General features: G+C 45.2%; 1 protein-coding gene across 1 annotated transcript in view; it reads left to right on the top strand.

Moving 5' to 3' along the window:
* The window catches only part of CSMD2 (CUB and Sushi multiple domains 2), a 682,283-nt gene that overhangs the window by 602,492 nt on the left and 65,854 nt on the right, over positions 1-13,937 (top strand). Inside the window, exons 47-49 of the mRNA XM_069545242.1 lie at positions 3,758-3,946; positions 6,328-6,474; positions 9,384-9,572. Coding sequence (XP_069401343.1) covers positions 3,758-3,946; positions 6,328-6,474; positions 9,384-9,572 — 525 coding nt within the window. The remainder of the gene's footprint in view (positions 1-3,757; positions 3,947-6,327; positions 6,475-9,383; positions 9,573-13,937) is intronic.

Raw genomic sequence — 13,937 nt, 5'->3', positions numbered from 1 at the left:
ATTAACACATGAAGGAAAAGCCAAGAGGAATGAACGTGAAAAATAAAGACAAACTACAGAATAAGAGAATATATTCAGAGTATGCATATTTTTAAAAATGCCTTTAATGTAGACTATGTAAGGAACTTTTTACAACTGAGTAATAAGACAATCCAATGAAAATATATACAAGAGACTTGAACAGACACTTTGTAAAATAAAATAATGGCCAATAAATATATGAAAAGATGCTCAACATCATTAATCACAAGGAAAATGCAAATTAAACCATAATGAAATATTACTATGCACCCATCAGAATAGCTTAAATTTAAGACTAACAATACAAAGCATTAGAAAAAATGTGGAGCAATTAGAATTTTCATATATTGCTGGTTGAGATATAAAATCTTATGGTCACTTTAGAAAACTGATAGAAGTTTCTTCTGAAGATAAACGCATCTACCCTATCACCTGGCAATTCTACTCCTAGTTATTTACTGAAGAGAAATGAAAACCCATATCCATAATAAGACTTTTATATTAATTTTGTAATAATCCAAAACTGGAAACAACCCCAATGTTCCCCAGTAGAATCGATAAGCAAATTGTCCTATGATTGCTAGAGAGCAATAAAAACAAAGGAAATGGTGATACATAGATCAGCATCAGTCGACTCCTACAAAAATTACATTTAGCAAAAGGAACCAGACAAAAAAGCAATACATATATGATTCTATTCGCATGAAGCTCTGGTATAAGCAAAACTCCTCTATGTTTATAGAAATAGCACCATTGATTCCCTGGAGCATTGGGGCACATCATACTGTTTGCAAAAGGAGAGAACTTTCCGGGGCAATGGGAATAATCTATATTCTGATTGTGGTAGTGGTTACACAGGTGTATACATTTGCCTAAATGCAAATTGTGTACCTAAAATCTGTGCATTTTCAGTTCAGTTCAGTCACTCAGTCATGTCCGACTCTTTGCAACCCCATGAATCGCAGCACACCAGGCATCACTGTCCATCACCATCTCCCGGAGTTCACTCAGACTCACATCCATCGAGTCCGTGATGCCATCCAGCCATCTCATCCTCGGTCGTCCCCTTCTCCTCCTGGCCCCAATCCCTCCCAGAATCAGAGTCTTTTCCAATGAGTCAACTGTTCGCGTGAGGTGGCTAAAGTACTGGAGCTTCAGCTTTAGCATCATTCCTTCCAAAGAAATCCCAGGGCTGATCTCCTTCAAAATGGACTGGTTGGATCTCCTTGCAGTCCAAGGGACTCTCAAGAGTCTTCTCCAACACCACAGTTCAAAAGCATCAATTCTTCGGTGCTCAGCCTTCTTCACAGTCCAACTCTCACATCCATACATGACCGCAGGAAAAACCATAGCCTTGACTAGGCGGACCTTAGTCGGCAAAGTAATGTCTCTGCTTTTGAATATACTATCTCGGTTGGTCATAACTTTTCTTCCAGGGAGTAAGCGTCTTTTAATTTCATGGCTTCAGTCACCATCTGCAGTAATTTTGGAGCCCAAAAAAATAAAGTCTGACACTGTTTCTACTGTTTCCCCATCTATTTCCCATGAAGTGATGGGATCAGATGCCATGATCTTCGTTTTCTGAATGTTGAACTTTAAGCCAACTTTTTCGCTCTCCTCTTTCACTTTCATCAAGAGGCTTTTTAGCTCCTCTTCACTTTCTGCCATAAGGCTGGTGTCATCTGCATATCTGAGGTTATTGATATTTCTCCTGGCAATCTTGATTCCAGCTTGTGTTTCTTCCAACCCAGCATTTCTCATGATGTACTCTGCATATAAGTTAAATAAGCAGGGTGACAATATACAGCCTTGACGTACTCCTTTTCCTATTTGGAACCAGGCTGTTGTTCCATGTCCAATTCTAACTGTTGCTTCCTGACCTGCATACAGATTTCTCAAGAGGCAGGTTAGGGGGTCTGGTATTCCCATCTCTTTCAGAATTTTCCACAGTTGATTGTGATCCACACAGTCAAAGGCTTTGGCATAGTCAATAAAGCAGAAATAGATGTTTTTCTGGAACTCTCTTGCTTTTTCCATGATCCAGCGGATGTTGGCAATTTGATCTCTGGTTCCTCTGCCTTTTCTAAAACCAGCTTGAACATCAGGGAGGTCACGGTTCACGTATTGCTGAAGCCTGGCTTGGAGAATTTTGAGCATTACTTTACTAGCATGTGAGATGAGTGCAATTGTGCGATAGTTTGAGCATTCTTTGGCATTGTCTTTCTTCGGAATTGGAATGAAAACTGACCTTTTCCAGTCCTGTGGCCACTGCTGAGTTTTCCAAATTTTCTGGCATATTGAGTGCAGCACTTTCACAGCATCATCTTTCAGGATTTGAAACAGCTCAACTGGAATTCCATGACCTCCACTAGCTTTGTTCGTAGTGATGCTTTCTAAGCATCACTGTGCATTTTATTGTACGTAAATTATTTCTCTAAGAATCTGAATTTAAAAAGAAGTTCATGGGACTTCCCTGGTGGGCCAGTGTCTAAGACTCCACACTCCCAGTGAAGGGGCCCAGGTTCCATCCCTGGTCAGGGAACTAGATCCCACATGCTAGGCTGTTTGCTTCTGTTCCTGGTATAATCACAGGCATCATTGCTACAGTTTATGGAGGCTATATGTTTCATGCTTTACATATATTGTTTAGTTTAATACTATAATTTATAGTATATTATAATCTTAATATATAATGAAATCACACAGTATCATATAATGTATATCATATAATAGATCATCTTAATATATAATTATATAACATATATATGTATATATATGACATTTGGTGTAATACAACAGCACTGTAAGGTACAAGTTCTCTTTCTGGGCTGGAAATGGAGAGGCATTTGCACAGAAAGGTAGGAATTTGTTCAAGATCACATAGGTAGTAATTGACAGAGGTGGAGTCTAAATCCAGGTGCTCAGTTCAGCTCAGTCGCTCAGTCATGTCCGACTCTTTGCGACCCCATGGACTGCAGGATGCCAGGCCTCCCTGTCCATCACCAACTCCCAGAGTTTACTCAAACGCATGTCCATTGAGTCATTGATGCCATCCAACCATCTAATCCTCTGTCATCCCCTTCTCCTCCCGCCTTCAATCTTTCCCAGCATCAGAGTCTTTTCAAATGAGTCAGCTCTTTGCATCAGGTGGCCAAAGTATTGAAGCGTGAGCTTCACATCAGTCCTTCCAATTAATATTCAGGACTGATTTCCTTCAGGATGGACTGATTGGATCTCCTTGCTGTCTAAGGGACTCTCAAGAGTCTTCTCCAACACCACAGTTCAAAAGCATCAATTATTCAGTGCTCAGCTTTCTTTGTAGTCCAACTCTCACATCCATACATGACTACTGGAACAACCATAGCCGTGACTAGACTTAAAATCCCATGTGCTCACCTCTGCCCTATACTCTGTACAAATCAAATCCAGTTAACTCTTGGGTTTGAGGTTGCCTTATTGTTGTCTGTATGTATGTATCATCCCCACATGTGAGTTAACAAGTGATTCCAGCCAACTGGCCAAGCCTGAGTCTCAGCAGTGTAGCAGCACTGACACGGAATCAGAGACCAACTCACACCACGGAGCAGTTTAATGAGGGCTGTCGGAATTTTGCTTGATGTACTCAAATGCCGGCTGGCTTTCCAGTGGTTGTCCTCTACACCAGGGACGAGCCATTGTGTTGGCATTTGTTCCACCTTCATCCCACATACCTGGTATTTCTCTTTCTTTCTCCAAGTGCACTGCCCAACGAATGAGCTTCTGACGGATTCCACAGGTGTGATCCTGAGTCAGAGCTACCCTGGCAGCTATCCCCAATTCCAGGTCTGCTCTTGGCTGGTGAGAGTGGAGCCCGAATATAACATCTCCATCACAGTGGAGTACTTTCTCAGTGAGAAGCAGTATGATGAGTTTGAGATCTTTGATGGTAAGTAAATTAAATCGTTTCCCGCTGCACACAGTACCGACTGGCTTAAACCCTAGGAATCTATGACACAGCCTCCCAGTTAGGACTTTCCAGATGTTCCATGCAAGGTCCTTCTCTACCACAGAAACTCCAGTACCATAGAAGTTGATGAGTTATATGATCCAAACAGTGGGGCTGCTGGTATTGCAGCCTGGACCTGCTATAACACCCTCCCTTAAATCTAGCCACCACGCAAAGCTGGCACCTTGAATGCTAGCCAGTAAATGGGTCATAGTGAAGAGTATGCAGCCTCCAAAACCAAAAGAAGTCTACCAAACACTGTGCTTCTTTCTTGGTGGTAGGAGGGTAAAGGTGCAATAACCTGCTCTTTAATTTGGAGGAAATGTCTCAGCATGCCCTGGGCCATAGGACCCTAATAAGTTCACCTGATTCTTTATAGGATTTCTCTCTCACCCTCTGGAGTACCTGTCTTGCAAAGGCATCTATACTGGTGGTTCCTTCTGGCACATCAGATCCAGTTAATACAATGTCATCCACATAGTAAATCAATAAGCTGTATGCTGCAGGAAGTCCAGATGGTCCACATACCTTCCTACTACGTTACGACAGAGCAGGAGAATTAACATAGCTCTGGGGCAAGACACGGATGTATACTGTTGTCTGTTTCATGTAAATGCAAATTGCTTACGATTCTCCTTCCTGGTGGGTATAGAAAAGAATTCCTTGCTAGATCAGTACCTGCATTCCATATAACCAAGGTGACAATAATCTACTCTAATGAGGCTACTATGTCTGGCATAGCTACTGCAGTTGAGGCTTCCATGGGGTTAAGTTGCGGAAACAAGACTCCATTTCTTACCAATCCTAGCCATATATACCCCTGTTGTAACAAAGGAGCCTTGAGAGTATTTTGGGTTGCAGGTAGCAGCATCGAATTCACATGCTCTGTATACAGAAGTCTTCTAAATATCCAGACATTCCCTTTTCTCCAGTATTCAGTTATCTGAATTACTAGTGGTAGGTCTTTTGGGATAAAGACTTGGGGAATCAAGCACTATATACATTGGTGGTGTTTTGCAAGGACCTGTTTATCAGGACCCAGCCTCTCCTTCAGCCAAAGTGTTCTGGCTCAAGTCTCCAAATTATTCCAGTGATTGGAACTTGCTATGCCCTTTTGGTTATATATTCATGATCTGTTTTGTTCAGATGTTCATTTGTTTTTGGCTGTCCATCTATCTTGCCCTGAGGAACATCACGTTCTGTGAGCCATCTCCATAGAGCCTATAGATCAGGCCCTCCTGGTTGCCATCCCAACTTTGCAGCCTTTCTCCTGACTGTTCAGTGCTTCCACCTGGCTTCTGCATTTAGACTCCTGTCCTTCGCAGCAATACTGGGAAGCCCAGCTCTGTGACAGCATCTCCTCCCATCAGTTTCTGCCTACAGAGGATAGCTATTACTCAGGTTGTTGATGATGCTGGTCCTCACCCGCTCCACAGTGCATTTCTTATTGCTTTAGGAAACGATGTGTCCCCCAGATCCTTCTGAAGGTCACAGTCAGCTGGTGGGTGTTCTGGTCTAAATCAGCAGACCTATCCCAGCATGCCATTTCTCTGAGCCCTTTGACCCTTTCCTTCAGAGCTGTCACAGCAGTTCTGATGACTTTCCTATGTGTAATACGGTCCATTACTTTTCCCACGCTCCCAAGCGCTGTCTCAGCAGCATATGAGAACTATCACTCAGGGCTCTTTGCAGGATAATAAATCCTGTGTTTGGTATTATCCAGCTTTGTACTCTGCAGCCCTTGAATCGGCCCTCTGGGAATGCACTTCCAGGCATTTAAGGTGGGAAAAAAAAAGAAGAGGGAGGCCCTTCTGGAAGAGCCCTGGGAAGCAATATTGGGGAGCTGTGTTATTTATGACACTGAGACCTGATGTTTCCTCTAGCTTTATTGCTATATATTCATTCTTTTTTTTTTTTTTTCCTATCTGGCAGGCCCTGAGCTGTTTTTTAATAGGCCCAAGTAAGATGGTAAGGTAGAAAAAGTTCCCAAGTTAAAAACCAGCTCTTCCATTAACCAGCCTCTTGACCTTGGGCAGGTCCCAGGATGGCAAATAGATGTCATCTCACCTGCCAACCACTCTGCGTTGGCAGGGACTTCTTCGATCCCTGCTTTAGGGTTCAGGAGGAAGATATCCTCCTGCAAGGCCTGTGGATGCGAGAGAGGAGTGCACAGACCAATGATGGTGCTGAGTTACGGTCTCGAATCTTCACGTCTTCACTTGAGGAGGGGGAAATGGAAGGCGGTTATGTTTAAGGCATCAAGGTTAGTATCTCTGGTAACCACAATAGTCTGTGACCCTGTGTCCACCGTCTTCCCGCAGGGCCCTCGGGACAGAGTCCTCTGCTGAAAGCCCTCAGTGGGAATTACTCGGCTCCCCTGGTTGTCACCAGCTCGAGCAACTCCGTCTACCTGCGCTGGTCGTCTGACCATGCCTACAACCGGAAGGGCTTTAAGATTCGGTATTCAGGTGAGTGAAACATAAGGACTCATGGGAAGGGCTGCAGCCCCTGAGCCCCTTAAGTTTCTCGCCCAGAACAATAAGCCGTGGGCCACATTCTCGACTGCGGTGCAGCTTCTCCACGAGCCTGGAGACCCGCAGCCTTTCTCCTCCGCTGAGTCTCTCTCACCTGTAGCTGCAGAGCATCCTTGACATCCCACCTCCTCCCTCCCTACCTCCCCAGTTTTAACCTCTTCCTTCTTGCTGCTCCCACTGCCAACCTGTGGCTTTTAGATAAGTTTATCGTATATGAGCTGATAATGCCTGTAGGTGGTCCTGTCCCTAACACTGTTGAAATGTTAGTAAAAGTCCCTTAAAACTGAAAATTCCTAAAGATGTGGGTCTCCAACTGGCAGATATTAGACAAGCAGCAAACAGTGGGCCGTATTCCTAGTCCAGGAGCCTCCCTTGTGCTCTGTGAGCCCCGTCTCATAGGCAGAGTCAGATTGAGGGCCGTGCCAGCTAACTATCTGCCAGGACACAAAACTATCCTTAGAGAGGTAATAAGGCAGAGAAAATCAAGGCTAACTGAGCTCCCATCTAGGGTCTACTGTCTATCACTGGGAAGAAAATGTGAAAAACGGCCTGCTGCCTATGTTGCAGCGTAGTTTATCCATTGAACTGCTGGCCACTTCTGTGAGCTTGGGGGCAGAAATGAATGACCTAAGACCATAGCCAGTTCCACCAGGGGCTGGTCCTCTCACAGCACTCTCTCCCTGGCTGCATTTGGCCTGAAAGAAAGTGAAAGTCGCTCAGCCGTGTCCAACTCTCTGCGACCCCATGGACGGTAGCCCATCAGACTCCTCTGTCCATGGGATTCTCCAGGCAGGAATACTGGAGTAGCTTGCCATGTCCTCTTCCTCCAGGGGATCTTCCCCACCCAGGGATCACACTGGGTCTCCCACATTGCAGGTAGATTCTTTACCATCTGAGCCACCGTGGAAACTGCATTTGGCCTGTGTTCCAAACAAATGTTGGGCAAATTTTCAAAGAATATTGATTAGGAGGGATGTCAAAACATAGCCTGAGTTGCCTCTTATCTCAGTCCATCTCTTTGCACAGGCTGCCCATTGGGAAGACCAGCGCAAACTTAGCTGGTCTAGCTTTATTGCTATATAAAGCTAAAAATCTTAAGAAACTCTTGAGTAGGGATGGCTCCAGGTGAGGGCCAGCCAGGAAAGCTGAAGGGAGCCTGGGAGGAGGAGGAGCTTTACTTTCTCAGAGTCCATTTCCTCTGCAAAGTAGACCCCAATTGCTTTCCCCCCGCATACACACAAGAGGGAGGGTGGCCCTTCACACCCTTCAGCTAGTTGGGCTGCATCACCCGCTAGTTGAATGATGTTTAAACAAGTCACTCAGCCTCTTCTGGTCTCAGTTCTTCTTGGTGGAAAAGAAACCTTAAGATAATGTCAGGGAGATTCAAGCTGATTTCCTAGCAGCTACTAACACAAAAGAGAAATAAAGCAATTTAGTAGCATTTCACTGTGCCGATTGCTACCCCCTGAACTAGAAGTCATTAAGGAGTTGCCCCTTGGCTTGATGTTTTTAAAGATTAATCACATGTTTGTGGGTAATGAGTCACTTATAATGCATATGCCGCTGCAGAAAGTGAATTAATTACATGGTGAAACAATGAGTCCTTAATGGAAACAGAGGAGAATCTTGTAATTTGCCCATGCCTCTATCACTAAGTTTATTTTATAACTGAGATTCTTGTTCGTGACTGAGGTAGACTTGTAGGTACCACATAAACAGGACACAGTTGGCAAAGCAGAAGCAAAGGAGGGTGTCTGCCTTGGAAGGGGAGGTTTGAGAACATCAGTTTCACCAGCAGAGGGATGTAATCACGTAGGAGGCCAGCGGATACAGGAAGGGTCCTGGCACCTCCGTCCTGACTTAGCCCACGCCAGGGATGCTGAAAGCAGATGGACGGGCTTGCCCTTTGCACTTCTTTGGTCAGGCCTCTTTCCTGGCCGCACAGAACTTCTCCTTGAGGCTCCCCGGCAGAGGTTTGTGTTGCAGGGTCTCTGAGGCTGGGCTCTTTCTCTCTTCTCTTCACTGTCATATTCCCAGCACTTAGAATAGCACCTGACATATAAGAGACACTTGATGTCTGTCTGTTGGATAAATGAATGAAATAAATTGAGATTGTATGTCAAGGGGAAATGAGGACTGTGGGTTTCACGTCCTGGATTGCTACAACTGCCTCTCCCCCTCCAGCCCCCTACACAACAGAAAGCAGGACTCGGACCATTTACTGAGCACAGAGTGCCCTGCACCAGGCTAGGGGCTTTACAGACAAGATCCCGTTTAAATGATCCCAAAACCTATGAGGAAGGCATTGCCAGTCCCAACGTTCAGGTGAGGAAAGTGGGGCTAAAAGAGCCTGGGAGGTTTGTCTCACATCACAGACCTGTGGAAAGTTGGGAAGTGGAACTCAAGCCCAGCCCTGACTCCAGAGGCCTCAGCCCTGCAGTCACATCTTTCTGAAACCAGCCACATCAGATTGTTTTCTGTGTCTCTTTGGGACCTAGCAGGATTTGAGAGCCTGAACTTAGCTGCACAACCTGTGCTGCCTCCAGACCCAGAGGCGACCCAGTGCTTCACAGAACTTTCTTTTTTTCTCTCTTCTCTTGTCATCCCTCTCCTTTCCCCTCTTTCTCTTCCTTCTCTTCCCTTCTCTTTTCCTTTCTTTGGCTGTCCTAGACTGATTGCTTTTCTGTATCGACTTCCTAACTAGCAGTCCACCTGGCAGTGGTGAAGATGGGAAGGAGGGGGAGAAGCAAGGGGGAGGGGGTGGAGGGCGGGGGGCTGCATGAAGAAGGACCACCTCTGTCTTCCCGCTGCACGTGGTCCCTGACCCTCATCTTGCCATGCAGCTTCCTACTGCAGCCTACCCAGGGCTCCCCTCCACGGCTTCCTTCTGGGCCAGACCACCACCCAGCCCGGAGGCTCCATCCACTTCGGCTGCAATGCCGGCTACCGCTTGGTGGGACACAGCATGGCCATTTGTACCCGGCACCCCCAGGGCTACCACCTTTGGAGTGAGGCCATTCCTCTCTGTCAAGGTAAGAAGCTGGTGGGAGAGAGGTGACAGGGTGCTTGGGTCCTACCCACAACTTGGGCTTGTCCCAGGACCAGTCACTTCCAAATGTGGAATTACTCATGGATGATTAATTCATTCTTTCAGCAAACGTGTTGAGGATCCGTAATGTCTGAAGCCCGAGAGATAATACATATGTGTGAAACAAAGCCTCGGTGTTTTCAGAGCAGAGAAGGAGATGGATTGTTGTTGTGCAGTTGATAAGTCATGTCCTCTTTGTGACGCCATGGACTACAGCATGCCAGGCTTCCCTGTTCTTCACTCTTTCCTGGGGTTTTCTCAGATTCATGCCAGTGAGTCAGTGATGCTGTCTAACCATCTCATCCTCTGTCGCCCCCTTCTCCTCCCACCTTCAATCTTTCCAAGCTTAGGGTCTTTTCCAGTGAGTCGGCTCTTGCCATCAGGTGGCCAGAGTATTGGAGCTTCAACTTCAGCATCTGTCCTTCCAATGAATATTCAGGACTGATTTCTTTAAGGAGACAGATATGTAGCACAGAAATGCAAGAAGGAAGGAAGTGCTGTATCAGGAGTGCAAACAGGGTTGGGGGAGTAAGAGGGGACCTACCTGCTCCTCGACAGCTAGGGAATTCCCACGAGAGGGGTCACTTGGGCTCATAGAACAAGAGAAGTCAAGAGCCAGGCACTGGCAAGGAAAGCTTTCTAGGCAACAGCAAGAGCATTTGCAAAACCACAGACAACGAGAGAGATCACAAAATATGCCACACAACTGATGGTGTCTGAAGGAGCATGCCAGGTAGCAGAAGACGCGCGGCCAGGGGAACCAGAATGAACAGTGAGCATCACCTGCGAAATCGTCAGTGATGAAGCACCTGATACATACCAGGCAGTTCACATGCATCGCTTTTGGTCATTTGTGGTATTTTTTTTTTCTTAAAGCAATATACATTCAGACTAGAAATCTGAAGGAAAAAAAAAACTATAGATAATGCAAAAGAAAAGTATAAAAGACCTATAACCCCATCGATTGAAATCACCACGTTTAACATTTCCTTTGGTCTTTCATAAATTATTGATAAAAATGGTATTGTTGGTGTACAAAGCTCTTCATATTTTGTTAGCATTTATTACATGATTAAATACACTTTGTTATCAATATTTGCAATGATCTGTAGCACTGTAGAAAAACTCACTTGTTCAAGTATCAACCTATTGTTGGTCATTTGAACTTCCGTACTTTTTGCTGCTATAAGCAGTGCTGCTGTTTAAATCCTTACAGTTCCATCCTTGGGGACATCCATATTTATCTCTTTAAAATAAATTCCCAGAAATGAGATTATTGAATCATACCTATCTAAAGTCTACAGCTTTTGACACTCCTTGCTACCCAGAAAGTTTTTCTTCTCTTATAATTCCACTGCAGCATGTTGTCTGTCCTCCCACATTCTCAGCATTGTGTACTGCATTATAAAAAAGAAAGAAAAATTTACCAGTCACCTTCACGGTCCCATCACTTCATGGCAAATAGATGGGGAAAAGGTGGAAGTAGTGACATATTTTATTTTCCTGGGCTCCCAAATCACTGCAGACAGTGATGGCAACCATGAAATTAAAAGATGCTTGCTCCTTGGAAGGAAAGCTATGACAAACATAGATAGCATAGTTTGTCTCTGATTTTTTCCAAAAAGCGGAGACATCACTTTACCAACAAAGGTCAGTAGGACCAAAGCTATGGTTTTCCAAAGTACTCATGTGCAGGCATGAAAGTAGGACCATAAAGAAGGCTGAGTGCCGAAGAATTGGTGCCTCCGAATTGTGGTGTTGAAGACTCTTGAGAGTCCCTTGGACTGCAAGGAAATCAAACCAGTCAGTCCTAAAGAAAATCAACCCTGAATATTCATTGGAAGGAGTGATGCTGAAGCTGAAGCTCCAATACTTTGGCCACCTGATATGAAGAGCCAACTCATTAGGAAAGACAGTGATACTGGGAAAGATTGAAGGCAAAAGGAGAAGGGGGCAGCAGAGGATGAGATGATGAGATAGCATCACCGACTCAATGGACATGAATCTGAGCAAACTCCAGGAGATAATGAAGGACAAGGAAGCCTGGCGTGCTGCAGTCCATGGGGTTACAAAGAGTAGGACGTGATTTAGTGACTGAACAACAGCAACTTGTTGATGCTAGGAGAATGTTGCTCTTTATTGAGCAGTGGGGGAGGTTTCATTGATGCATAAGGCAGATCACTGTGCACACTGATGGGGAGGGAGAGAGGAAGCCAGAGGGCTGAGAAAATTTTTACATTTTTCTTGTCATAAAATATGAATTTTATTTCACAACCTGAAAGTTGAGAATTATGTTTTATACGGCAGACTTAGGCTCAAAAGACAGCCTTTCAGATAGCTCTGAGGGACTGTTCTGAAGAGGCAAGGGAGGAGCCAGGAAATATATGAGTTTTTGCAATAAAAACCAGGTAGTCAGAACATCAAAAGATTACTGTTAATTAAAGAAAACCAAGCACCCCAGGTTAATAAGTTTAGCGTTCTTTTATATACGTGCATGCTCAATTGCATCTGACTCTTTGTGCCCCATGGACTGTAGCCTGCCAGACTCCTCTGTCCATGGAATTTTCCAAGCGAGAATACCAGAATGGGTTGCCATTTCCTATTCCAGCGTATCTTCCTGACCCAGGGATTGCACCTGCCTCTTGTGTCTCCTGCGTTGGCAGGTGAAGGAAGCCCTTCTATATATGGGAAGATGCAGAAGTCAGGGCTCATTGAAATCATTCCTTTGATACGCGCCTTAGCTATCTAGGGCCAGCATCCTCTTCTTTCCCATCCTGAATCCCCTCAGGGTGCACCGCTGGCGTGGCTGCAGGGGCAGAGGGGTCAGCCTATTTGTCTCCATCAGGAGTGTCCTCAGAGCCCACCCCTGGGGGTGACTGTAGTGGTGGAGGAGTGGATGATTTGATGGCCACAACATCCTGTGTTTCCAGATGTGCCAGGCAACCATATCTTTGTCTTCACTTGCCACTCCTTTTTAATGCTTATTTTGTTGATGGTGTTTTTAACTTAAAAGGGCCCTTCCTTGCTTACTTTCAGCTTGTTCTCTTTTCAAAGCACTCTTCTCATGTTATTATGTCACCTTGACTTTCTCAGTAGCTATCTAGGGCCAGCATCCTGTTCTTTCCCATCAGGGATCCCCTCATGGTGCACTGCTGGGGAGGCCTCAGTGGCTGAGGCAGCAGCCCATTGGTCTCCATCCTGAGCTCCCTCTAGAGCATCTGATCCTGCTAATCAGGGGTTTAAAGACTATAAGTCTTCTGTTACCTGAGTTAGCTCTTTTTCCTAAAGGAGACTTTTCTATTTTCAATCTTATCTTTGTTTATCTCTTTCACGCTGCTGGTTTTCTTCATACGTATAGTGATGTTTGCTCATATTTTAAAGGCAAGGTTGATTTTTCCAGACAAAGATGTGAGTTACCTTTGTTATTATTATATACAGCCATCCTTGCCCACTAGGTCTCTCCCAGGAATAAGAAGTTGAATTTAAAACCACTAGGTAGTACTTTGGCCACATGGGAAAAGACTCTGATGCTGGGAGGGATTGGGGGCAGGAGGAGAAGGGGAAGACAGAGGATGAGATGGCTGGATGGCATCACTGACTCGATGGACGTGAGTCTGAGTGAACTCTGGGAGTTGGTGATGGACAGGGAGGCCTGGTGTACTGCGATTCATGGGGTCGCAAAGAGTCGGACACGACTGAGCGACTGAACTGAACTGAACTGAACTGAGGTGGCATTTCATAGGGGCTCCAAGGAGCTCTGATTCTTCATGTCTCTGCAGAAAGAATTTGGCGAGAGGCAAAGTGATAGATAAGAAGTGACTTATTAGAATAGCACGCTTGTGAGGCTTACAAGCAGGCAGGTGAGAAGATGCCATGCCCCAAGAACTTAGTGGGCTACAGTTTTATAATGAAAGGGAAAGTGGGGAGGGCGAGAAGATCACCTTCTTCCTCATTCTTGAGTAGATGTCACGTTTCCATCATCAGCTCTTCCTCCATGGTGAGCAGGGGAGTTTTTTCGTCCTTACGTGGTCAAGCTGGGACTGTCATGGCACAATGGAAAGGAACAAAAAGGCACTCATCTATACTAAAAATGGTAAATCATCTCAGGCTGTAGTATACTGCCACCTTTTCTTTATATTTTTGTTTTAGTGTGCCCAGAGGAGCATGGCCTTGGAATCATTAACTCACTGAGCTCACTGGGCAGGACGTGGGTCTCATGCCTCCAGTTTTATTGTTTGGGGGCATGCTCTACACTCCTGTTGCATGGTTTTGTGGATAAGCAAACCTGCTTTCTCGAATGATCACTAAC

The sequence above is a fragment of the Ovis canadensis genome, chromosome 1 (genome assembly GCF_042477335.2).
Source record: "Ovis canadensis isolate MfBH-ARS-UI-01 breed Bighorn chromosome 1, ARS-UI_OviCan_v2, whole genome shotgun sequence".
NCBI lineage: Eukaryota > Metazoa > Chordata > Mammalia > Artiodactyla > Bovidae > Ovis > Ovis canadensis.
The sequence above is the reverse complement of the archived record's forward strand: the minus strand, read 5'-3'. Positions and strand labels throughout refer to the sequence as shown.